This window comes from Engystomops pustulosus, unplaced genomic scaffold (genome assembly GCF_040894005.1).
Source record: "Engystomops pustulosus unplaced genomic scaffold, aEngPut4.maternal MAT_SCAFFOLD_862, whole genome shotgun sequence".
In the NCBI taxonomy this organism is placed as follows: domain Eukaryota; kingdom Metazoa; phylum Chordata; class Amphibia; order Anura; family Leptodactylidae; genus Engystomops; species Engystomops pustulosus.
In genome coordinates, this window is record NW_027285741.1 from 1 (window position 1) to 27,557 (window position 27,557).

Here is a 27,557-nt window from a genome sequence, read left to right on the forward strand (position 1 = left end):
GTGTATTGTTTTGTCCTTTATTTTATAGCATATTACATTTTGACAGGGTTTTATATTAATAGTTTCTCTGTTCGTTTTTATTATTTTGTCCCTTCTATAATTTTAACACATTTTCTTTCATCAGTGTTTTTACAGGGGTACAAGAAGTGATGTCCGTCCTTGTCTTGTGAGACCCCTGAGCCTGGTTTTTCTCTGTGTCTTGTAGTGTTTTTGTTTGTTTTTTTTCACATCAGTCTTGAAGAAATGTGGCTTTTCACTCTCACTTTGTTACCTATACTATTTGCAAGCTCCACTGGAAAGTGTGTTCCCAATAAAGCAGGTAAGTAACTAAACCCTTAAAGGAATCTACCACTTTTAAAATGCTGATTTAAACCAAACCCCTGCTAGCTGAGTCCATGCTAATGCAGGATTTGTTAGTGATAAGCCAAAAACCTTGTGCTTTCTGAATAAAATAACTTTTAAACTATGCAGATTAGTGCCGGGCGCTTCAGTGCATGTTACAGTCTGTTTCTAATTATGAACGCATACTCCGTTCTATTCACCCCCCCCCCCTTCGACGGCTTCCGAGAGCCGGTGACATCACCTGGTTCTCGGGAACTGCTCATGCACTCTCATTACTGAGAAGCAGCTGACTACCTGATACAACCCAGCAGCCGGCTGAGCGATAGTAGTGACCAGCGCGCATGCGCGAGATTTCCTAAGAGCTGCTGATGTCACCTGGTTCTCCGGAACTCACGCATGCATGCTCATTACTGAAAAGTAGCCGACTACATGATACTACCCAACAGTGATAATAGTGACCAGCGCGCATGTGGAAGGGAGCTGTGGAAGGGAGGGATTGAATAGAAAATACAAAATGCAGTAGGCGTGCATAATTAGAAACAGTCTGATCAAACCAACGGTAGGATCAACCAACGGTAATTAGCAGAATTTCAAAAGTTATTTTATTCAGAAAGCACAAGATTTATTGGAATATCACATCCTGCATCATCATGGGCTCAGCTAGCATTTTGCTTGGTTTAAATCTGCATTTTTAAAGTGGTAGATTTCCTTTAAGGCCTTTGTCCCACATCGCAGTTTGTTTCGATGATATTTTTTGGCCAAAGCCAAAAGTTATTTCACATGTGTTTTTCTTTACAACTGAATTTGTATCACTTTGCCTGTGGCATTTAAAGAGTTAACACCCGCATTCGGTGCCAGACCCCCCTCTTCCTGCAGTCCGGATTCGGGGACCTGAACCTTGCTGTTCAGGTCCACTGATCCTTATAGTCCTCCTCCTTTCATATTTATTTCTGTTTTAGAGGGGAAAAATGTAAAAACACTTACATTGTTTAAAGTGATCATTGAGGAAGAAGAAAAATATTTGCATCATCCATTGGGTGAATAATAAAATCTCTTTATTTCTAATATATTTTTTTTAAATTCCTTATGCACACCAGAGATGTTGCATCTATGTTCACCAATAAACCTGGGACAATTTTTGCTATAAAATTATTTTAAGTGAAATTATTTAGTATATTCAGGATTTTTATTTTACTGTACAAATTATTAAAGGAAACCCACCACTATGGATCTACTTATTAAGGTAGATCTGGTGGTAGGTGCATCTAACGTATGTAAGGATAGCCCTTTTTAGGGCTTATCCTCTACTCACCTCTATCTTTTCTAATTTTTAATCAGGGTAATATGCAAATTTTCTAAAGAGGCTACTGGGGCGTGGAATAGCTGGAGCTGAGGCTACACAGAGCTGCAAATCCACGCCACAGTAGCCTCTTTGATCCTCCTACCCAGACATCTTCAGCGAGCAGCTACAAGGAGCTGGGCGCACTCACCCGCAGAGCTGAAGTTCTGCGCATGCGCAGTAGCTCCGGCTTTGGAGCCAAGATCATGCAGCCGCTGGCCTGTGTTCTGCGCATGCGCAAAACTCCGGCTTGCGGACGAGTGCGTGCAGCTCCTTGTAGCTGAAGATGTCTGGGCAGGAGGATCAAAGAGGCTACTGGGGCGTGGAGTAGCCGCTCCGTGTAGCCTCAGCTCCGGCTACTTCACTCCTCAGTAGCCTCTTGTGAAAATTTGCATAATACACTGAGTTTAGCAAATAAAGAGGGGAGTAAAGGATTACCACTAAAAAGGGCTATCCTTACTTACATTAGATGCACCTACCACCGGATCTACCTTAATAGGTAGATCCGTAGTGGTAGGTTTCCTTTAATTCAATTTAATAGATTTGTAGGTTTTAAACCATATGATTTTTAAAATATATATATAATGTAGATTTTTTTGTGCTTTGTTTTACATTCAGGACACATTTATAACATGTTAATAATATTGATAATTCTATGAAAATTGTGTCATTATTTTAAACAAATAAGTACAAATGTTATGAACCAACTTATTTTATATGAAAGAAATTATAGTCTTTTTTTTTTTCTTCCAGATGTGATTATTGTTCATTGTTACCCGAAATCTATTGTGGCTAAAATCCCTGAGTGTCCATACGGATGGGAGATCAACCAGCTGGCTCTGGGCGGGGTGTGTTATAATGGAATTATCGAGTCGGGTTATTATCAATTCACCATTCCCGATTTATCTCCAAGGAACAAATCCTATTGTGGGACACAGTCTGATGTAAGTGCGGCTCCTCGGTAGTTTTTAGTTTTAACAGTTTATTTATTGATTTTTTTTAATACTTTTCAAATATACATTAGACTATTCTAGTACTTTGATGCAAACGTTCAAGGGCTCCTGCTAAAGGTCCTGGAAGAAAATGGCAATTCATCAATATTAAAATATTCTATTTTTTTCCATCCCCCAAAAGATATATAAAAAAAAAGGGTTGCCTCTCGGTGCAGAAAAAATAAAAAGAGATGAGGCCAGTGCTGTTAGTAGAACGTGGCTACTTACCTGGTGGCCGGGGGCATTGGTCATCATACAATGGTGAAAGATACTGCTGCTGCTTCCCTTCAGGGTTGGGCAGCTTACACAGATTTTGTAAATGTATGTGTGGGAGATAGACAGGGGCTAGGATTCACCAGTGTGTTGTGTCCAAATACATTTATTATTATTTTTTAAAGTTAATTATTTTATGATTAGTTTGGCAAAGTGTTTTATGCCATATTGGCATCTTCATCAATCCAAAGAATGATGTAGAGGTCAACATATTAATACATAGTGGTGACTGTATAATGTATATGTGAAGAGCTCCCACTAATAGTGGGGGTATATACTGTTTGAAATAATTGCCTAAATTCCCTCTAATGGTAGCTCTATATACAGTATGTAGTAATCCCCTGAGCTCCTTCTAGTGGTACCTGTATATACTGTATGTAGTAATCCCCTGAGCTCCTTCTAGTGGTGGCCGAATATACAGTATGTAGTAATCTCCTGAGCTCCTCCTAGTGGTGGCTGTATATACATTATGTAGTAATCTCCTGAGCTCCTCCTAGTGGTGGCTGTATATACTGTATGTAGTAATCTCCTGAGCTCCTCCTAGTGGTGGCTGTATATACTGTATGTAGTAATCTCCTGAGCTCCTCCTAGTGGAGGCTGTCCATACAGTAAGTAGTAATCTCCTGAGCTCCTCCTCCTACTACTGTATGTATGTAGTAATCCCCTGAGCTCCTCCGAGTGGTGGCTGTATATACAGTATGTAGTAATCTCCTGAGATCCTCCTAGTGGTGGCTGTATATACAGTATGTAGTAATCTCCTGAGCTCCTCCTAGTGGTGGCTGAATATACTGTATGTAATAGTATCCTGAGCTGACCTTTATACATTCTTAGTGCATACTGCTTGCAGAGACTCATTTGTGTAGGAGTTCTGGTTCACAGTTGGACCGTGCAATACATTTATCATGCAGAGTCCAACAGAATTGTGTTGCACACCCTATGTTAAAGGTGCACCAAAAAAGTTCGTGCACTCTGTCAGAGCAGTGCAGGGGGTGCCAGATTCATGAAGACTGTGCAACACATTTCTGCCGCACACTGCACACATTACAGGCAAACTGCACATATGTCGTAATCTCCAGAGCTCCCACTAGTGGTGGCTGTATATGCAGTATATACTAATCTCCTGAACTATTAGACCCAATTGACTATACATTTCTTCTCCAGTTTAAGAACCCAATCTACCACTTTTACAACTCGATAGTTTCCAATGACAGCACGTTGATCGTCAAAAGCCAACCGGTGAATTACACTTTTACCTGCACTTATCAGTCCAATTATCTGGTCAGCCATGCTGCCTTTGACCAAAGGTAAGCTTGCTCCTCAGCTGCCGCCATATTTCCAGTACCGATCCCCCAGGCGCATTCCACTCATGTATGTTTCAGTCTTACATATTTTTTTCCTTCTTCTAGAGTAGCCACAGTCCATGTGAAGAACGGGAGCTCGGGATCATTTGAAAGCACACTGTCCCTCAATTTCTACTTTGTGAGTCTTTCAAACGTCCCTCTCCGCCACCCTCCTCCTGTGACAAATGCTTGAAATTACATTTTTAAAGGCAGAATACAGAAAGGGCAGGTGATTGGGATCTTCCTACATTAGTCACAGCAGAGGCAAACCTAAATCAGGAGAGAGGACCACAACGTTCCATTGATTTCAATGAGCAGAGTGCAATGCATCATGTCTCCAGTAGGGGCGTTGTGAAGAAATTGCTTCACTTGCTTTTGAGTTCCCTGCGGTTAATCATTGGAGGACATCTTCTAACAAAAAGACATGGAAAAGGTTTCAATGGGAAAACTTCCTCTTCCTCCAGCCAAAACCATCACCCCCCTGTCCAATGGCTGTTAATGGAATTGTGACCCTGGTGCAATTATATACAATCACACACAACTTCTGGGCAGGGAAGGTGCTGTTTTTGGAAGAAAGCATACAAATTTTAGTAGTCTTGGACATCCACTTTAATTACTTTAAATGGGCTCGACAAGGTTACTAAAAAAAACAAGTTTAACATCTGTCACAAAGAAGAGAAGTTTGATAAAATGTAAGTTTGAAAGAAATAGGGAAGGAAAAATCAAAAGAAGAAAGTGTACACATAAGGAGTAACTGAGCTGGAGGCTGGAGACTGGATGCTATGATGTCTCCCATATACTGCACACAGAAAGTAGTGGGGAACTGACGCATTCACTTAGAATAGAAGAGATAGAAGCATCATGTTATCTCCAGCAGCCCCCGACTGTGCCTCTCCTATCACTTAGAAGCATCAGCAGGATAAAATAGGACATTAAAGAGGAGCAATAACCTGTACTGATGGAAATAAATCACTTATGTTAAAAAAAACTTACTATTATCGCCAGCAGCCACTAGCTCGGCCTATATCTCTCTATCACTCAGAGGCATCAGTAGGAGCATATAGAACATTATAGAGATGTACTGACCTATACTGATAGGAATAAAGCACTTGGGGTGAGATAGAAGCTTCCTATTATCTCCAGTGTCTCTGTTTCTCTCCTCTATCACTCCAAAGCATCAACAAAATCCTATAAGACCTTACAGAGAAGTAATGACTTGTAGCAGTGGGAATAAAGCACTTGGGGTGAAGTAGAAGCTTTCCGTTCTCACCAGCAGCCTCTGTCTGTTCCTGTGTCTCTCCTCTATCACTCAGAAGCATCAGCAAGATTATATAGGACATTATAGAGCACTACTGTCCTGTACTGATGGGAATGGAGCACTTGGGGTGAGATAGAAACTTCCTATTCTCCAGCATCATTTTTCTATTTATGTGTCTTATGTTTGATGCTTTGAAGTTGCTTTGGGTTTACACACTCATTACACACATTGTACTAATAATCAGGGATTCTACAGGCATTAAAGCTCTTAAAGGTTACTAACTTTCTTCTGAATTTGCTTGCAGACGACAGTTCTCTTCTTCATGGCAGATTATTACATTGATTTCTATTTGTTTTTGTGTTGGTTGTTTTTGTTGCTTTCTTGTGGCTTTTTTTTTCCTGGGAAGAACGCAAAGTTTTCCACCCAGAAAGAAGCCCCTTTCGTGGTGGAGACGTCAGACATCGGATCAGATATATTTGCTGGGGTTGAAGCCAAAGGAATTAGCAACAGGTACAAATTATAGAGGTATAAATTCACAATAACCCATAGATCCACTACCTATTGGGAATAGTTTGGCAGAATTACTTAGAATCATATGCAGTGTCTTAAAAATCCATGATATATTACAACACTATTTGGGGTATTATAGGAGATGTGTATGTCAGACAATATACATTGTTATTCAGGTATGCAAATGTCAATAATGCAAAGAATTCTGATAGGATTTTATATAAAACAATAACAATGCACTAACTAACTTTCCTATTTCTGTTATTCAGGTTTAAGGTTGTCCTGAACTACTGTTGGGCCACCCCCTCTCCTGACTACGCTTATCACATACAGTGGCAGCTAATTAGTAAGGGGTAAGATATAATTTACTATAAACTGTGATATGTGTAATCTGGATACACAATAAGTCATATAGAAAACCAAATCAGTCACTACAAGCATAATACTGCCCCCTACGTGCAAGTATACAACTTCTATAATACTGGCCCTATGTACAAGAATATAACTACTATAATACTGCCCCCTATGTACAAGAATATAACTACTATAATACTGCCCCCTATGTACAAGAATATAACTACTATAATACTGCCCCCTGTGTACAAGAATATAACTACTATAATACTGCCCTCTATGTACAAGATTATAACTACTATAATACTGCCCCCTATGTACAAGAATATAACTACTATAATACTGGCCCCTATGTACAGGAATATAACTACTATAATACTGTCCCCTATGTACAAGAATATAACTACTATAATACTGCCCCTATGTACAAGAATATAACTACTATAATACTGCCCCTATGTACAAGAATATAACTACTATAATACTGCCCCCTATGTACAGGAATACAACTACTATAATACTGCCCCCTATGTACAAGAATATAACTACTATAATACTGCCCCCTATGTACAAGAATATATCTACTATAATACTGCCCCCTATGTACAAGAATATAACTACTATAATACTGCCCCCTATGTACAATAATATAACTACTATAATACTGCCCCCTATATACCAGAATATAACTACTATAATACTGCCCCCTATATACCAGAATATAACTACTATAATACTGCCCCCTATGTACAAGAATATAACTACTATAATACTGCCCCCTATGTACAAGAATATAACTACTATAATACTGCCCCTATGTACAGGAATATAACTACTATAATACTGCCCCCTATGTACAAGAATATAACTACTATAATACTGCCCCCTATGTACAAGAATATAACTACTATAATACTGCCCCCTATGTACAATAATATAACTACTATAATACTGCCCCCTATATACCAGAATATAACTACTATAATACTGCCCCCTATATACCAGAATATAACTACTATAATACTGCCCCCTATGTACAAGAATATAACTACTATAATACTGCCCCCTATGTACAAGAATATAACTACTATAATACTGCCCCCTATGTACAGGAATATAACTACTATAATACTGCCCCCTATGTACACGAATATAACTACTATAATACTGTCCCCTATGTACAAGAATATAACTACTATAATACTGCCCACTAAGTACAAGAATATAACTACTATAATACTGCCCCCTATGTACAGGAATATAACTACTATAATACTGCCCCCTATGTACAGGAATATAACTACTATAATACTGCCCCCTATGTACAAGAATATAACTACTATAATACTGCCCCCTATCTACAGGAATATAACTACTATAATACTGCCCCTATGTACAAGAATATAACTACTATAATACTGCCCACTATGTACAAGAATATAACTACTTTAATACTGCCCCCTATGTACAGGAATATAACTACTATAATACTGTCCCCTATGTACAAGAATATAACTACTATAATACTGCCCACTATGTACAAGAATATAACTACTATAATACTGCCCACTATGTACAAGAATATAACTACTTTAATACTGCCCCCTATGTACAGGAATATAACTACTATAATACTGTCCCCTATGTACAAGAATATAACTACTATAATACTGTCCCCTATGTACAAGAATATAACTACTATAATACTGCCCTCTATGTACAAGAATATAACTGCTATAATACTGCCCCCTATGTACAAGGATATAACTACTATAATACTGCCCCCTATGTACAAGAATATAACTACTATAATACTGCCACCTGTGTACAAGAATATAACTACTATAATACTGCCTCCTATGTACAAGAATATATTTACTATAATACTGTCCCCTATGTACAGGAATATAACTACTATAAAACTGCCCCCTGTACAAGAATATAACTACTATAATACTGCCCCCATGTACAAAAATATAACTACTATAATACTGCCCCCTATGTACAAGAATATAACTACTATAATACTGCCCCCCATGTACAAGAATATAACTACTATAATACTGCCCCCATGTACAAGAATATAACTACTATAATACCGCCCCCCATGTACAAGAATATAACTACTATAATACCGCCCCCCATGTACAAGAATATAACTACTATAATACCGCCCCCATGTACAAGAATATAACTACTATAATACTGCCTCCTATGTACAAGAATATAACTACTATAATACTGCCGCATATGTACAAGAATATAACTACTATAATACTGCCTCCTATGTACAAGAATATATTTACTATAATACTGTCCCCTATGTACAGGAATATAACTACTATAAAACTGCCCCTGTACAAGAATATAACTACTATAATACTGCCTCCTATGTACAAGAATATATTTACTATAATACTGTCCCCTATGTACATGAATATAACTACTATAATACTGCCCCCTATGTACAAGAATAGAACTACTATAATACTGCCCCCTATGTACAAGAATAGAACTACTATAATACTGCCCCCTATGTACAAGAATAGAACTACTATAATACTGCCCCCTATGTACAAGAATAGAACTACTATAATACTGCTCCCTACGTTCTTCCTTTCGATCTCCTGATATTTTCTCTCTGCAGTTGTCCATCTGATGAAACTATTATTGTACATGAGAATGGGAAGAACAGTCGCGCTACATTCCAGTTCAATGCCTTTCGCTTTCAAAATGTTCCAAAATTATCCAAAGTCTGGCTGCACTGTGAGACCTACCTGTGTGACAGTGAGAAGTTCTCCTGCCCTGTGGTAAGCGGTGGAAGGGGTCAGTAGATTTGGGAGAATCTACAATGATGAAATTTTCTATGATGGAGATGACAGGCGCCATTTTCTTCACCTGCATATAACTCACCTCTTACTTACCGTATATTCCGGCGTATAAGACGACTTTTGAAGACAGAAAAATCTTCTGTCTTCTCTGGGGTCGTTTTATATGCCGGTAATCCTGACCTCCCGCCGTGTATTCACGGCGGCGGTCGGGTCCCGGTGCATGGAGAGGGCTCATAGCCTTCTCCATAGCCGGTAAGTCTTTGCTGCATATTGCAGCAAAGGCTTACCGGTAACACCCGCGATCGGTGCTAGCACCGATCGTGGGTGTTTTCACAGCGATGGCTGCCGGCAGCCTCAAAAAGACATCGGGGCGCATACTCACCCTCCGTTGACCCCGATGTCTGCGCGGCTCGTCTTCAGTCTTCCGCGCCGTCTTCTTTCTTCTGCTGGGCGCCGCCATGTTTTTCCCAGCAGCGGCGTGTCATACTAGGCGCCTGCCGGGAAAAACATGGCGCCCAGCAGAAGAAAGAAGACGGCGCGGAACACTGAAGACGAGCCGCGCGGACATCGGGGTAGCAGCGCAGCACATCGGGGCCACCGGAGGGTGAGTATATAAGTTTATTTATTTTTTTAATGCTGGGCTGGGCTGTATACTATTGGGGGCTGTGCTGTATACTATTGGGGGCTGTGCTGTATACTACTGGGGGCAGTGCTGTATACTACTGGGGGCAGTGCTGTATACTACTGGGGGCAGTGCTGTATACTACTGGGGGCTGTGCTGTATACTACTGGGGGCTGTGCTGTATACTACTGGGGGCTGTGCTGTATACTACTGGGGGCTGTGCTGTATACTACTGGGGGCTGTGCTGTAATGGTAATGTTGTTGTTGTATGCCTTATGTTTATGAGCGACAGTTTTCCTGCTATATACCTGCATGTCATAAGAATTTAAATTAAAAAAAGGACCATGTTAAATTCAAATCTGTTTTTTTTTTAATTTTTACCGGTGTTTTGTATGCGTTGGAAAAGGGGTAGTCTTTTATACGGCGAATATATCTTAAACTCTATATTTTAAACAGGAAAGTAGGGGGGTCGTCTTATACACCAGGTCGTCTTATACGCCGGAATATACAGTATTATTGTCTAGGTTTTAATAATTTAATTATTAATTATTATATTGTCTAAACATCTAGAAGAACTTTACTCACAAACACACCAAAACCTAATTATAATGTGGGTATGACCTCCACATAGTTACAAATCCCCGACTCCTCGTTATTATAATGAGCTGGTCCTCCGGATATTATAATGTGCTAGGCTTCTGCATTTTATAATTAATCTCTAGCTTGTTACAAGGAGCCAGTCCACCTAGATATTATAATGTGCTAGGCTTCTGGATGTTATAAAGTTATAAACTATAACAAATCTGAAGAATGAGTAACATTATTACAATCATATATATGATCAGCAATAATTTCACATCTCTCTGCAGACCTGCGGGAAACGGAAGCAGCAGAAGGAGCAGACGGGGGGCGTCCTTGTGGCGGAGTTAATGCTGCGCAGTATGTATCCCCTGATACCTGAGTATGTTACTCCTTCCAGTCCATGTGCCTCGTGGGTTGTGCAAAGATTTTGCTAAATTGCAACAAAACTGTGATGTGTGGACAGAAACATCTCGCGTTCTAAGGATGTGGTCACACCAGAACGGATACCCCTAGCACCGTATGGTGGCACATGTACTGCAACGTGCGCTGCCATGTATTGCCCCCTGCATGTAGTTCATGTGTCATATCTAACCCCATCCTGTGCAATCTGAGCCATAGTACAGCTGTATACCTGAGCCCCGAGTATACACACTGCAGATTATACAAGTGTATATACAGGTATAATATATAACATTCTCATTCTCTGCTCCCGCTTTAGGTTCTGCAGTCTTCAGCTATCCTGGCCTCACAGGTAATCATCTCACCTGCACTGAACCCCAATATCCCCAGCAGGGGAAGCTGAGATACAAGGTGCTGTCTGCAGGCTCCACACACTATGAAGCCCAGGCAGTGTTAGGGAGAACTCTCCGCTTGGAAGATCTGTATTTAGTTTAGGGCCATAAATTATGATGTAGTCTACAGTCTGACTTACCATAAGGTCACTTTGGAGTCTTCATTCATTACAGGATGTATTCATGGGTCTAAATATACTTAGGGTCTTGTTTGGGGTTTAAATCTACTCCAATGGCTGGTCTGTGGTCTAAATCTACTTTGGGGTTCGCTCTAGGGTCTAAATATAGTCTGGGGTCTGGTCTTAGGGTCTAAATCTACAGTCATGGCCAAAAGTTTTGAGAATGACACAAATATAATATTTTCACATGATCTGTTGCCCTCTGGTTTGTCAGATGTTTTTATTACCTACAGAGATACAAGTGCAATCATATTATGAGGAACAGAAGCTTTTATTGGCAGTTACAATGAGTTACTGCAGCAAGTCAGTATTTGCAGTGTTGCCCCTTCTTCTTCAGGACCTCTGCAATTCTCCCTGGCAGCTCTCAATCACCTTCTGGACCAAATCCTGACTGATAGCCGTCCATTCCTGCACAATCAATGCTGCATCTTGTCACAATTTGTTGGTTTTTGTTTGTCCGCCCGTCTCTTGATGACTGACCACAAGTTCTCAATGGGATTAAGATCTGGGGAGTTTCCAGGCCATGGACCCAAAATCTCTGTTTTGTTCCCCGAGCCATTTAGTTATCACCTTTGCTCTATGGCAAGGTGCTCCATCATGCTGGAGAAGGCATTGTTATCACCAAACTGCTCCTGGACGGTTGAGAGAAGTTGCTCTTGGAGGACATTCTGGTCCCATTCTTTATTCATGGATGTGTTTTTAGGCAAGACTGTGAGAGAGCCGATTCCCATGGCTGAGAAGCCGCCCCACACATGAATGGTTGCAGGAGGCTTTACAGGTGGCATGAGACAAGACTGGTGGTATCGCTCACCTTGTCTTCTCCCAACAAGCTGTTACCAGATGTTCCAAACAATCGGAAAGGAGATTCATCAGAGAAAATTACTTTCCCCCAGTCCTCAGCAATCCACTCCCTGTACCTCCTGCAGGATATCAGTCTGTCCCTGATGTTTTTTCTGGAGAGAAGTGGCTTCTTTGCTGCCTTCCTCGACACCAGGCCTTGCTCCAAGAGTCTCCGCAGTCTCACAGTGCGTGCAGATGCCTCACACCTGCCTACTGCCATTCCTGAGCAAGCTCTGCACTGCTGGCAGCCCCATCCCCAAGCTGAAACACTTGTAAGAGACAGTTCTGGCGCTTGCTGGTCCTTCTTGGGCGCCCTGGAGCCTTTTTGGCAACAATGGAACCTCTCTGAATTCCTTGATGATGCGATAGATTGGTGACTGAGGTGCAATCTTCTAGCTGTGATTCTCTTCCCTGTTAGGCCAGTCTTGTGCAGTGCAATGATGACTGCATGTGTTTCTTTAGAGATAACCATGGTTAACAGAAGAGAAACAATGATGCCAAGCACCAGCATCCTGTTGAAGTGTCCAGTGGAGTGATTCTTACTTAATCATGACAGACTGATCTCTAGCCCTGTCCTCATCCACACCCACACCTGTGTTACTGGAGCAATCACTGACACCATGTTAGCTGCTCATTTTAAGGCACCTGCAATGAAGTTGAAATGTGTTTTGTGGGAAAAAGTTCATTTTCTAGGCAAATATTGACTTTGCATTTAATTGCTGTTAAGCTGATCATTCATTATAACATTCTGGAGTATATGCAAATTGCCATTATAAAACCTGATGCAGTAGACTTTGTAAAAATCAACATTTGCATCATTCTCAAAACTTTTGGCCATTACAGGCGGTCCCCTACTTAAGGACACCCGACTTACAGACGACTCATAGTTACAGACAGACCCCTCTGCCCACTGTGACCTCTGGTGAAGGTCTCTGGATGCTTTAATATAGTCCCAGACTGCAATGATCAGCTGTAAAGTGTCTGTAATGAAGCTTCATTGATAATCCTTGGTCCAATTACAGCTAAAATTTTGAAACTCCAATTGTCACTGGGACAAAAGAAAAAAATTTGTCTAGAACTTCAATGAGAAAATATACAGTTTCAACTTACATACAAATTCAACTTAAGAACAAACCTCCGGACCCTATCTTGTACGTAACCCGGGGACTGCCTGTACTGTACTTTGGGGTCTGCTCTGGTGTAGGGTCCAACTCTACTTTGGGGTCTCGTGTAGGGTCTAAATCTACTCAGGGGTGTGGTTTGTGGTTTAAATCTACTCTGAGGTCTGGTCTGGGGTCTAAATCTAACCTGGGTTCTGTCTATGTAGGAGATTTAGTCTTTTGAGCACCATTTGCGTCTACATTGATTTAGGGGGTCACTGCTGAGGGTCTTTGGGGTGTGGTCTCAGATCTGTATTTTTAGCAAATGTGTATTCATATATGGGCCTGGATTACTTTAAGGGGTCTTGTTTTGGGTCATGACTTTTTAGAGTTTTGGGTCATGAAGTCTAAACTGTTGACAAGTCTGAACCCCTATAAATGATAGCCCCGGCTTCCATACCAAACCCTGGCATTTATAGTCCCTCTTTGTGGATCACTAAAGCTAAAGGCTCCGCATATAGTATTTAGGAGATGCCCATGAGGAATGTCACCCAGCTTTCCCAGGAACAGAATAGACATATCTCTCTGATATACCGGCAGTGATCTCTGCTCCCTTCCCTCCTCAGCCATTCTCTACCATCTGCTCCTGACAATGGGGATCTGCAAGATGCTGACCTAAGACTACGACCCCCTCAGAGTGACGTCCCGGGACATGATACATTGGTGAGGCTCCGCCCACTGCGCTCATACACACACCCTCAGGAATATATATTGGACTCTGACCGGCCTCAGAGCAGAGGACAAAGCCTGAAGCTGGAAGACGTTCTACAATCAATGGTAGCAAAGAAGCTGGACTCAACTTTTCGGAAATGTTAAATCCTGATCGTGAAGTTCTGTGACTGTCTTTATGTTCTACAATAATGGTTTTCAAGATCTTTGCTTGCTGTCAGGGAATGGAAACACCCGTATATGTCCAATACTGCTCACAGCTCATACTCACAGGCTGCAGTCTCACCACCATTCACCGACAGCAAGCAGAGATACTGAGAAGTTTCCATATGATTCATCATACAGTGATTGGGCTTTTCCACGTCCTGCCACACATCTCTGGCTTATTCACAATGGTGCATGACGCTGTACATAGATGTAACGCTTCTCCGTAGTGTGCAAGGAAATGAGACAGAGATTTATAAAAGAGATTTGTTATCGGCCGCAGCCTCCCGAATATCTGCTGTTTCAGTCCTTCCAGTAACATATAGGCCAGTTTTCTGTCCACCGCGCCAAAAAAATCTGCACATACCGGTGCGTTCCAGTGCAGAGATGGGCCACGTTCCACATTACAGCGACCAGACAGAATTGTATCACACGCTCTATGTTGGTGCACACTTCCCGCGCAGTGCAGGCACTAGCGGATTATAACATAGGTCAGCGATGGCGAACCTATGGCACGCGTGCCACATGCGGCACGCAGAGCTGTTCCTGTGGGCACGCACCTCCGGCTGTCGGGAGCGCTGAATGTTATTGTGGTTCCCATAGAAACCACTGCGGGGAGAAGAGAGCAGCATGATACAGCTGCTCCCACATAATAGAATTGGGCAGGGGCATAAGGATCTGGCCCTTAGATACAGGGGTCCAGCAGCTGTCACTGTTCCATGTGCTCTTTTGGGACCCCTGAGCACAGTAATGTCAGCAGGAAGGCAGTCATTGCCCTGCCTTCCCCCCTGCTAAAGCCGGGACTCACACAGAGGGCTGGTCACCTGACCCGACCAGCCAATAGGAGAGGAGGGAAGAGGAATCACCAGAGCCCGGGCTGCATGTAGCTGCTGCAGTATAGAAAGGTAATAAATGACATAAATAAAGTATAGCATCAGCTCATCCTCCCCTGCTATCCTGTAAATATAAACTACATCATGCAGCTATTTTTATATCTTTCCAGCACCCTCATATCTATCTCTCTGTCTCTCTCATATCTATCTATCTATCTATCTATCTATCTATCTATCTATCTATCTATCTATCTATCTATCTGTCTCTCTGTCTCTCTCATATCTATCTATGTATCTATCTATCTATCTATCTATCTATCTATGTATCTGTCTCTCTGTCTCTCTCATATCTATCTATGTATGTATCTATCTATCTATCTATCTATCTATCTATCTATCTATGTATCTATCTATGTATCTATGTATCTGTCTCTCTCATATCTATCTATGTATGTATCTATCTATCTATCTATGTATCTATCTATGTATCTATGTATCTGTCTCTCTCATATCTATCTATGTATGTATCTATCTATCTATCTATGTATCTGTCTCTCTGTCTCTCTCATATCTATCTATGTATGTATCTATGTATCTATCTATGTATGTATCTATGTATCTATCTATCTATGTATCTATCTATCTATCTCTCTCTCATATCTATCTATATGTATCTAGAAAAATGATCTATCTATCTATCTATCTCATATCTATCTATCTATCTATCTATCTATCTATCTATCAGGGCCCACTGGTGTCTTGTTACACCACTGGGATTGGGGGTCACATATAAAGGTCAGCAGACCCCTATATGTGACATATGACATAGCTATAAATAAAATACATCAATATTAAAATGGGGCAGTTCTCTCTATAATGCTGGTTATCAGCTGCAGGTGCACCTGAGCTCTGCCCCCAATCCTTCCCCTGAACAGTATACAACAGTTTTAGGCGAGCAGCGGACAACAGTACACTGCCAGGATTTTTTATTACAGGAGTCCCTATATTAAACACCTATGTGGGTTTTTTGTAAATTTTTGTCTTGGCACTTTGCTATAAGTAAGTTGGGTTTGAGTTGCATTTTGGGCACTCAGCCTCTAAAAGGTTCGCCATCACTGACATAGGTGGTTTGGGCGGTAGCACAGGGGCCCGAGACTTCTAAGGGGGCCAATGGCAACCTAAACCACCCACCAAATTTTATACTGAATAAGACTTTCACACATAAAATCCTCGTACATCTGTTCCTGCTCTCAATACACATGTACAATTTCAGGACCTTTGAAATTGCTCCAAAAGTCCTGAAACTGCAGAATGAAAGCAGAAGCCACACATCCCCCATTCTCCAAGAAGTTGATCCTAATACCAGATGTAGAAGGGGATTCCAGGCTTGTAACATTCATACAGTCCAGAACCCTTGGCAGTCTTATCCCCCCCTGAGTGCAGGGGGCGCCAGTGTCCAATAATCTGCTGCACCCTGCACAGTTTTGATAGATCTGGGCCATAGAGTCACATATAGGGTGCAGTCACATATTAGCTACCATCACATATAGGGATAGGGTGCAGTCACATATTAGCTACCATCACATATAGGGTGCAGTCACATATTAGCTACCATCACATATAGGGTGCAGTCACATATTAGCTACCATCACATGTAGGGTGCAGTCACATATTAGCTACCATCACATATAGGGTGCAGTCACATATTAGCTACCATCACATATAGGGTGCAGACACATATTAGCTACCATCACATATAGGGTGCAGTCACATATTAGCTACCATCACATATAGGTTGCAGTCACATATTAACTACCATCACATATAGGGTGCAGTCACATATTAACTACCATCACATATAGGGTGCAGTCACATATTAGCTACCATCACATATAGGGTGCAGTCACATATTAGCTACCATCACATATAGGGTGCAGTCACATATTAACTACCATCACATATAGGGTGCAGTCACATATTAACTACCATCACATATAGGGTGCAGTCACATATTAACTACCATCACATATAGGGTGCAGTCACATATTAGCTACCATCACATATAGGGATAGGGTGCAGTCACATATTAGCTACCATCACATATAGGGTGCAGTCACATATTAGCTACCATCACATATAGGGTGCAGTCACATATTAACTACCATCGCATGTAGGGTGCAGTCACACATTAGCTGCCATCGCATGTAGGGTGCAGTCACACATTAGCTGCCATCACATGTAGGGTGCAGTCACACATTAGCTACCATCACATGTAGGGTGCAGTCACACATTAGCTACCATCACATGTAGGGTGCAGTCACACATTAGCTACCATCACATGTAGGGTGCAGTCACACATTAGCTACCATCACATATAGGGTGCAGTCACACATTAGCTACCATCACATATAGGGTGCAGTCACATATTAGCTACCATCACATATAGGGTGCAGTCACACATTAGCTACCATCACATGTAGGGTGCAGTCACACATTAGCTACCATCACATGTAGGGTGCAGTCACACATTAGCTACCATCACATATAGGGTGCAGTCACACATTAGCTACCATCACATATAGGGTGCAGTCACACATTAGCTACCATCACATGTAGGGTGCAGTCACACATTAGCTACCATCACATGTAGGGTGCAGTCACACATTAGCTACCATCACATGTAGGGTGCAGTCACACATTAGCTACCATCACATGTAGGATGCAGTCACACATTAGCTACCATCACATGTAGGGTGCAGTCACACTTGATAGCCCCTAGGCGCATAGCCGTTGGGCTAATGACTGCTCAAAGGTGGCTAGCAGTGTGGCCCCTTTAATTGGAGGTTGCTCTACCCTCTCTCATCTTTATTCATCAGAGGGATGTGCTGGGGGCGTGGCTAGTAATGTGGGCGGTACAGGAGTTGAGCACATGCTCAAATACTCTGAGTAGCAGAGACTCAGCCTCTTTTTCATCGGTTTTCTTGCGTGTTCTGTGCTGTCTGAGGATGCGCCGTCGTCTGCAGGCCGAGGGTTCAGCATGGCTGCGTCACTCCTGATGGAAACCACCATTGCTGCTTCCCCCTGCTGTACTGGCTCCTACAACCCTGCTCCAGGCTCTGGTAGGCAGTCACCGCCGAGTCCTCTCTCCTGGCAGAGCACACGGGCTCTGCACCCCCAGCCCTGCTCCTGCCTGGCCCCCCTGCACCTCTGCCTGCTGTAGTTGTGGTGCAGCGACCAGGCAGGACATTGTCCCACCACCTCCCCTGCAGAGACAAGCCATGGCCTGCTCAGTCACTCCAGGTATGACTGTCTCCTGCCACCTCTCCCCTATCATCAGGGCTGTCTGGCAGTTTCTGTAATGAGCCTGTCCCCTGCCCCAGGAGCTGCTTGTACTACTGTACATGCACACACCACATGGTCCCTATAGTGCTGCCATACAGGGAATAGCTCTAGTGCATCCCCATCCCCAGCAGCTGCTTGTACTACTGTACATGCACACACCACATCACCTCCATAGTGCTGCCAGACAGGGAATAGCTCTAGTGCATCCCCAGCAGCTGCTTGTACTACTGTACATGCACACACCACATGGTCCTGATAGTCCTGCCAGGGCTTATCTATAGTAAATCTCCTGCCCTGGCACCTTCACTTACAGTGCCCTGAGCAGCACACTGCCCCTCCCCCACCCTCACTGCCCTCTGCTTCTAGCAGCATATTTAACCCTTGCAGTGCTGCAGGGTAGAGGCTTAGCTGCAGTTGTGAATCCCCAGCTCCCTACTCTGGCTGCTGGATCCTTCCCTCACATGTGGTGCCCCAGGGCAGGGGCTTCTGCTGCTGTTAGGAGTCTCTAGCCCCCTGCCACAGCTATGAGTAACACCCCACCCCCATCATACCCTATAGAATTTGAGGTCCCTGATGAAGACCTGCTCCCCCCCTTTCTATGGGCAGCTTATGCTCCCCAACTTCCTCCATCCCAGGGTGCACCATGCTAACTGGTGATGTGGGGCTCTGTTATATACGATTTTAGGATGTGTACTGCAACCCACTCCTACTGGCTATGCCAGTCTGGGGATTGGCGCAGCTCTTCCACATCCAGGTCGCCAGGTCTTTACAATCCCATGACCTGGGACTCGGTTATATCCTCCCGCGTTTTCCTGGAAGTGCACTGCAACCCACTCCTACTGGCGATGCCAGTCTGGGGATTGGCACAGTTCTTCCATATCTAGGTCTTTAAAATCCGATGGCAGCGCTCCGCCCTGCTGTCATTCCCTCAGCCTCCATAGCCGCCGATCTCGCAGCAGCTCCTCTAGGTCATCATGCGGCGTTCCGATACCTCCAGCGCCTCTCGTAGTCCACACGGCTGTGATCAGAGCACCAGTAGCTCCTGCACCTGTGGGTGAGTTCCTCTGCTGCAGGATTGGGGGTCTTTGTCTTAAGCGCTCACCTGACTGATGACACCAGGTCTAGATCCTACAGCACCAGCACTTGGACATTTGGTCCTTGTTGTCTGTGGATTTGGTGATTGCTTACAAGCGGCGCCATTCTGAGTGCAGTGTCATTAATTAAATCAAAACACTCAAAATTATGGCCATAATTATATTCACGTTTTACCAGATTTTGGTTGCGATATTACACGGAAAATGTCCTGATCAGTTTCTCCCCTTCCCACGGGGATTTGACAGGCTGAGATGTGATTTAGGAGAAGGGGAAAGTCCTGGTGTTGGTTGGGACAATAGTACTAATAATAAATCTGTAGTTATATATTCCGTCATATTCCATAGCGCTGTACAACTCATGGCGCCTATATACAAGTTCTCAATAATACGTATTTATAGAGCGCATTGTCATATTCCACAGCGTCTTACAGATCGTTACCTACCTATGTGGACAAAATAAGACGTTGCAGGGTCAGAAGGACCAATAGGAATAAGGACCCTGCGCACAAGAGCTTAGTCTTTCTAATACACTTCATAGATTGTATTTTCTACACTTCATTTAGTAGCCTTACAAATAAAATAAGACATAACAGTGACATATCGTAGCCGCGTAATACAATGAGTGAGGGCTTGCCCCCCCAAGAACTTAGTCTGTGAGGAGAAGGGGTGATGCAGTTCATGATGGGGCTGGTACAATAATCACAAGAGCTTACAATCTATGAGGAGTAGGACACAGGAGGTGGCAGCACTGGTACAATGGACCAGCCATTCATTAATGAGATCACATAATTGAAGTAAATTATTCTGTATTATGAGGTTACTAATGTGTGGCTTTGTGCCACGATTACCACTATGCCCTTGGTTGGGCATCTTCCTTTTGCTTTTCCACCTTGGGGTTTCTCAGGTGGCAGTGCGGAGGTCTGCTCCATGGTGTACAGCGGCCACTGTCTAATTTATGGTGCCTGTAAGTCTGGCGTGTATAGTCCAACTGTTGGGGCAATAATTGCACCATCCAGTGTCCTTGTCCTGTGGCTGCCCCTTCCTGCCTTCAGAGTGGGTTACCCAAAAAAGCTGAGTAATTCATACATAGGGCAGGTTTCTCTTAGACTCATTTGTTCCTTGTGTATTTCTCAGTTTTTTCATAATTATTGAAGTTTGCTCTCAGGATTTGTAGAGCAGTTCAGGTTGAGCCACAAACCCTCACCGGTGCGGGTCCTAAAAGCATTATGAAGGATCTGGTATTGGTATCTTATGTCTCCCTTGTTAGAGTGTTGAGGGGGTTTACAAGGCGAGTCTGGGGCCCTTATGGCAAATCGGACGCTGAATCTGTCTTATGCTTATTATCTGTTCCTGAAGTGTCCAATAATTGGGTCGCCAGCTGGATGATGTCTTATTAGATCGCGTTTATCGGAGGGCGGCTTCATTTCATTGTTAAGTGGTTTTAGTATATTTTTGGTGTGGATCTGGTGGGATAGGGGTCCTCTTCTCTGGTTACTGGTTACTCTCATAATTTTCTGTTGGTCCTTGAGACTCTCCTCATTGAAGTTACCTGCTTATTTTCTTTCCTTTCCTTCTCTGTCTTTAGGTTGTCGCCTCTTCAGCTGAATCCTATTTTAGTCGTATTGAAAATTTATTTTGAGGACGGTATTTTGCCTAAGAGAGGGGGAAGCAGTTACAATGCCTTGCGCTGTCTTGTTGTCCAATTTGTGCGAGTCGCTTTAGCAGCGTGGTCCTGGGCCTTCTGGTTTCTGTATGTCAGGTTATGACGATGGGTGGGTTTTTTGCTAGTAGGGGCTCCATGTCCGCAATGGGTATAATCTCCCTGCATCGAAGGGTTTGGATCATTAGCGCCATTGAGGTTTTTAGAGATGTTTTTGTTGATCATAGCGGACAGATGTGTTGTAGGGGCTGATGCCTGTTCCTGGCCCTGGCTTTATGTAGATGACATTGTGTGAAGTAACTTGATAAAGGTATTGGGCTGGCCTCATGGCATTTTTTGGGGTGAGACTTGTCATGTAATTGAGGTTTCCTTGTATTTCTAAGTTTGTGTGCATGGGTTTTGCTCCTGCAAATCAGTTTCCTGCGAGTTGTTTACAATTTGCTGCTGTTTTATGAAGGGTTTTAGTGAATTTGGACTCCTTCTAAGGAATATTGTTCACTCTCTTAAAAATGGCGCTGCACTTACAGCTAGTGTGTGAGATCTTTTTAGTTTCAGGGGTGGGATGGATAAGGTGCTGGCGTTCTAATTGTTTTGCAGGTTATATCACTTTAATTTTGCTTCTTTGCTAATGCATTCTCTTTTTCAGGTTTTCACTCCAGCATGTGATTGCTAGGACACTTGTGTGACTATTGGGCAGATCAGCGCGTGAATATCCGTCTGGGTGGTGGAACTTTGGGCTTCTATGGTACCAACATCTGTGGGTGAGGTCTCCGGGTCCTGCACTGCTTGCAAAAAACAGCTTGAGCTTACGATAATCGGCCATTATTCAGTAGTCGTCATTTAAGGGGCGTCGTCATCTGCTACATTCACCTTAGGTGACAGATTACACTAATCCAGTCCGACCTGGAGCGATTCCCGTCTTTCTTCTGCTACCCCGAGTTGGCGTGGTAGGACATAATCATAAGGGCAGTATGGTACGAGGCTAGCGATGCAGCAATAGTGGATGTGACAATACCTCGGTGTCGCAATTTGTTTGCGCCAGAGGAAAAGTGGTGTATTACATCAGCTGGTGGGCACCAGTGATGGTTTGCTGTTACCTGTTGGCGTCCATCTTTCGGACACCAGGTTGGAATGTATATGGTGTGGCTTTTGGTTGGCTGGGGGTCGGAGGGTCATGTAGTTGTGGATACATGACCTCCTCCGTGGCGGTTTTTTAGGGGTAACACTGCCCTACATGCCCTTACATATGGCAGGCATACAGGGTGTTATCTGGTGTTATGTAAAGTGGAATGGTTAAAAGTGTCTATATATTCAAACAAAGAAATGGTTAAATTATCAATGGTTTCAATAAAGCTGTGGCCGACCCCGAGTCAACCCACTATTGAGAATGGTTAAGCAATGGTTTCTGTGTGGTTATTTATATTTGGGGTATGCGGTATTAAAGGGGCCAGTACGTGTTTATTATTTGAGCAGTCCACATCTTATGTCCACACATGTTGATCTCCAAACAGTGTCATGCTGCTGCTCCCCCAACAGGGGTACTTAATGGTATTTTTAAGTACCCCTGAAAATACTACCAGTACACAGTAATAATGCTTCCTAGTAAAACACTGTAAAATGTTCCCCATTTTAGGTAAAAAGCCCTCATTCCTGCACTCTAAAATACCAGCACTACCTCAAGTGTGGGCCCCATTCTTTATAAAGCCTGATATTGTGGCAGAATGCTGTCCTGATTATGGCCCCCACACCTAGTAATGACCAACAATCATTAAACTTCACATTGTGGTTTAAACTCAGTATATTGTCCTTATTTTGATCCTTACGCTTTATAATACACCCTTATTGTGGTCCTCACATTTTATGAATTATCTTCCAATCCCCTCCCCCCCCCCCCCAGTAGTCCCATACATTATATTACCCCTCTCTCTTTTGTTATTTGCATTTAATAATGTCCCCTAATTGTGCCACCCACCCAATAAATGTTCCATTAATATGTCCTGACATGCTATAATGCCATCCACACTTAATCCCTGTGGACCCCACTAATGTCCTCTCCCTGTGACCCCCTCCACAATTGGTTTCACATTCCTAATAATTCCCCTTCCCCAATTGAGGCTCCCATCCTAACATTGTCCACTGAAAGGAGCCCCCTCCCTAATAGTGCCTTCACACCAAATAAGTCCACACGCCACAGTAAAGCCCAGATTAATGCCCACAGTCCACATAAAAATGCCCACAGTAATTACCTGCAGCCCACATTATTATCCACAGTCTACAGTAATGCCCCCTCTATATAGTAATGCCTCCAGGCCAAAATAATGCCCCCTTTATAAAGTAATGCTCACAGTCCACAGTAATTCTCCCATTATAAAATGCCCCCTTTATAAAATAATGCCCCCAGTGCATAATAATGACCCCTTTATAAAATAATACCCCCAGTGCATAATAATGCCCCCTTTATAAAATAATACCCCCAGTGCATAATAATGCCCCCTTTATAAAATAATGCCCCCAGTGCATAATAATGCCCCCTTTATAAAATAATGCCCCCAGTGCATAATAATGCCCCCTTTATAAATTATTAATGCCCTCAGTCTGAAGTAATGTCCCCTTTATAAAGTAATGTCTCCAGTCCATAGCAATGCCCCTTCTATAAAGTAATGTTCCAGTGCACAGTAATGAAGCCCTTTGTAAAGTAATGTCCCTAGAAATATCCCCTTTATGGAGTAAGGCCCTGAGCCCACAGCAATGCCCCTTTTATTAAATAATGCCCCCAGTCCATAGTAATGCCCCCTTTATAAAGTAATAGTTCCAGTGCACAGTAATGCCCCCAGTCCATAATTATGCCCACACTGTCTAATAATAAACCAGAAAAATACACTAATACTCAGCAGTCTTCCCTTACCCTTTCAGTCTTCTGTGCAGGACGATCGGCGGTGACGTCATCACATCGAGATGTAGTTATATTATCGCATCTCCGGCTCTATGTAGTGTTGCACGGAGCTGACAGCTCAGTGCTCCACTCCACTACTCATCTCTATCTGTGTCCTGTCGAGACAGATAGAGATGAGTGAGGAAAACTCCCCGGTCAGCGGGACCAGTGACCTGCTGATTCGGGGCTCCGGCCAAAAGATCCGGGGCTCGTGCCCCGGATCTTTTAACATAGCGACGCCCCTGAGTATAAATATAGTAAAGTAGCTGTGTAGTAAGTGGTAATAGACAAGTAGATGTTGCTGTTTATTTGTGAGAAGTATTGTAGTAGATTAGTGAATAGTGAGTAGTATTGTAGTAGATTAGTGAATAGTGAGTAGTATTGTAGTAGATTAGTGAATAGTGAGTAGTATTGTAGTAGATTAGTGAATAGTGAGTAGTATTGTAGTAGATTAGCGAATAGTGAGTAGTATTGTAGTAGATTAGTGAATAGTGAGTATTATTGTAGTAGATTAGTGAGTAGTATTGTAGTAGATTAGTGAATAGTGAGTAGTATTTTAGTAGATTAGTGAATAGTGAGTATTATTGTAGTAGATTAGTGAATAGTGAGTATTATTGTAGTAGATTAGTGAGTAGTATTGTAGTAGATTAGTGAATAGTGAGTATTATTGTAGTGGATTAGTGAGTAGTATTGTAGTAGATTAGTGAATAGTGAGTAGTATTGTAGTAGATTAGTGAATAGTGAGTATTATTGTAGTAGATTAGTGAATAGTGAGTATTATTGTAGTAGATTAGTGAGTAGTATTGTAGTAGATTAGTGAATAGTGAGTATTATTGTAGTGGATTAGTGAATAGTGAGTAGTATTCTAGTAGATTAGTGAATAGTGAGTATTATTGTAGTGGATTAGTGAATAGTGAGTAGTATTCTAGTAGATTAGTGAATAGTGAGTAGTATTGTAGTAGATTAGTGAATAGTGAGTAGTATTGTAGTAGATTAGTGAATAGTGAGTAGTATTGTAGTAGATTAGTGAATAGTGAGTAGTATTGTAGTAGATTAGCGAATAGTGAGTAGTATTGTAGTAGATTAGTGAATAGTGAGTATTATTGTAGTAGATTAGTGAGTAGTATTGTAGTAGATTAGTGAATAGTGAGTAGTATTGTAGTAGATTAGTGAATAGTGAGTATTATTGTAGTAGATTAGTGAGTAGTATTGTAGTAGATTAGTGAATAGTGAGTATTATTGTAGTGGATTAGTGAGTAGTATTGTAGTAGATTAGTGAATAGTGAGTAGTATTGTAGTAGATTAGTGAATAGTGAGTATTATTGTAGTAGATTAGTGAATAGTGAGTATTATTGTAGTAGATTAGTGAGTAGTATTGTAGTAGATTAGTGAATAGTGAGTATTATTGTAGTGGATTAGTGAATAGTGCGTAGTATTGTAGTAGATTAGTGAATAGTGAGTAATATTGTAGTAGATTAGTGAATAGTGAGTAGTATTGAAGTAGATTAGTGAATAGTGAGTAGTATTGTAGTAGATTAGTGAATAGTGAGTAGTATTGTAGTGATTAGTGAATAGTGAGTAGTATTATAGTAGATTAGTGAATAGTGCGTAGTATTGTAGTAGATTAGTGAATAGTGAGTAATATTGTAGTAGATTAGTGAATAGTGAGTAGTATTGAAGTAGATTAGTGAGTAGTATTGTAGTAGATTAGTGAATAGTGAGTAGTATTGTAGTAGATTAGTGAATAGTGAGTAGTATTGTAGTAGATTAGTGAATAGTGAGTAGTATTGAAGTAGATTAGTGAATAGTGAGTAGTATTGTAGTAGATTAGTGAATAGTGAGTAGTATTGTAGTTGATTAGTGAGTATGTCCCCTAATTGTGCCACCCACCCAATAAATGTTCCATTAATATGTCCTGACATGCTATAATGCCATCCACACTTAATCCCTGTGGAGTATTATTGTAGTAGATTAGTGAATAGTGAGTAGCACTGTAGTAGATTAGTGAGTAGTATTGTAGTAGATTAGTGAGTAGTATTGTAGTAGATTAGTGAGTAGTATTGTAGTAGATTAGTGAATAGTGAGTAGTATTGTAGTAGATTGGTGAGTAGTATTGTAGTAGATTAGTGAATAGTGAGTAGTATGGTAGTAGATTAGTGAATAGTGAGTAGTATTGTAGTAGATTAGTAAGTAGTATTGTAGTATATTAGTGAATAGTGAGTAGTATTGTAGTAGAATAGTAGTAGTAGTGATCTGGTCATGGATAAGTGAACTGAAGTGTTGTAGACTAGTGAGTTGTAGTTTTGCATTAGATTAGGGAGTAGTAGTGGTGTGGTACATCAGTGAGTAGTAGTGGCGTTGAAGACTGGTGAGTGATGATATTTTAGAAGAGGAATCAGCAGGAGCTGAACTGGAAAGGCAGAGCTCTACAACGAATGTAATGTATTGTAGTAGGTTAGTGAGTAGTATTGGTGTAGTAGATCAGTGACTAGTAGTATAGAAGAGGCCGGACCGCCGAAGTGAGGGGAGGTCGCCATGACGCAGCCTGGGGGAGGGCTAGCAGTCAAGGGGCATAACAGGGAAGAGCGGGAGTTTCTAGGGGGCGTGTAAGTAGGGACCGTTAGGGAAAGTCAGTCAGACATCTTTTAAGACTAAGATAGGTCCCACCCACCCTATTTTCAACTTGGGGAGGGTGTCAACTTGTCATAGCAGCTAAAGGGGGGCGGTGAGGGAGGAGCAAGGTCCTTGGAGTTGGTGGAGTGAGGAGGTAAAAAAGAGACCTGGTGGATAGGATTCATCTATTTAATTTGGTGGGCCGCCTGGGGGATGGCGGTTTGGGCTCCCGCTGGGTGGTGTCCCGGGGAGTGGAAAAAGGAGTAGAGACGGCCATTGCTACACTCTATGGTGCCCTTGAATCGGAGGTGGCGGTTTGGGCTAAAGAGAAAAGTAGGGGTGCAGAATGGCTGTTACTCAATTTTGGTAACTCCAAGGACCTCACTTCCTCTTTGATTAGAGGGGGGGGGGTGGGGTGTTAAATCATTTAGCAGTTTGACTGTGTTTTTATTGTTGTATTGTTAATAAAAGGCTGCTGTGGCCAATTTAATCCAAAGCAGAGTGTGTGAGTCTTTTTAATATAAGGCAATAAAGGTTTTGCGGGAAAAGGAGAAGAGGAGAAGAAGAAGACGAAGAGACCAGACTCAACAGTGCAGCGTCATGTAGTAGTTGTATATTAATGAATGGCAGTGTTGTAGTAGAATAGTGAGTAGTAGTTTTGTATTAGGTAGTAGTATTGTAGATTATTAGAGAGTAGTGTTCCCTGAGTTATCGCTCTAATACAGATGCCGAATTTGCAACTGGGCAGTGCAGTGGCTCAGTGGTAAGCACTTCTGCCTTGCAGTGCTGGGATCATT

General features: G+C 42.2%; 1 protein-coding gene across 1 annotated transcript; it reads left to right on the forward strand.

The window, feature by feature from the left end:
* The first annotated feature begins 134 nt into the window (after positions 1–134).
* LOC140112559 (beta-tectorin-like) lies at positions 135–14,706 on the forward strand. Its single transcript, XM_072132536.1, has 10 exons — positions 135–319; positions 2,435–2,625; positions 4,108–4,250; positions 4,353–4,425; positions 5,951–6,054; positions 6,324–6,407; positions 9,056–9,218; positions 10,731–10,800; positions 11,162–11,194; positions 13,980–14,706. Exons 1-10 carry the CDS (start codon positions 244–246, stop codon positions 14,030–14,032), a joined length of 990 nt encoding a protein of 329 aa, XP_071988637.1. The 5' UTR covers positions 135–243; the 3' UTR covers positions 14,033–14,706.
* The last annotated feature ends 12,851 nt before the right edge of the window (positions 14,707–27,557 follow it).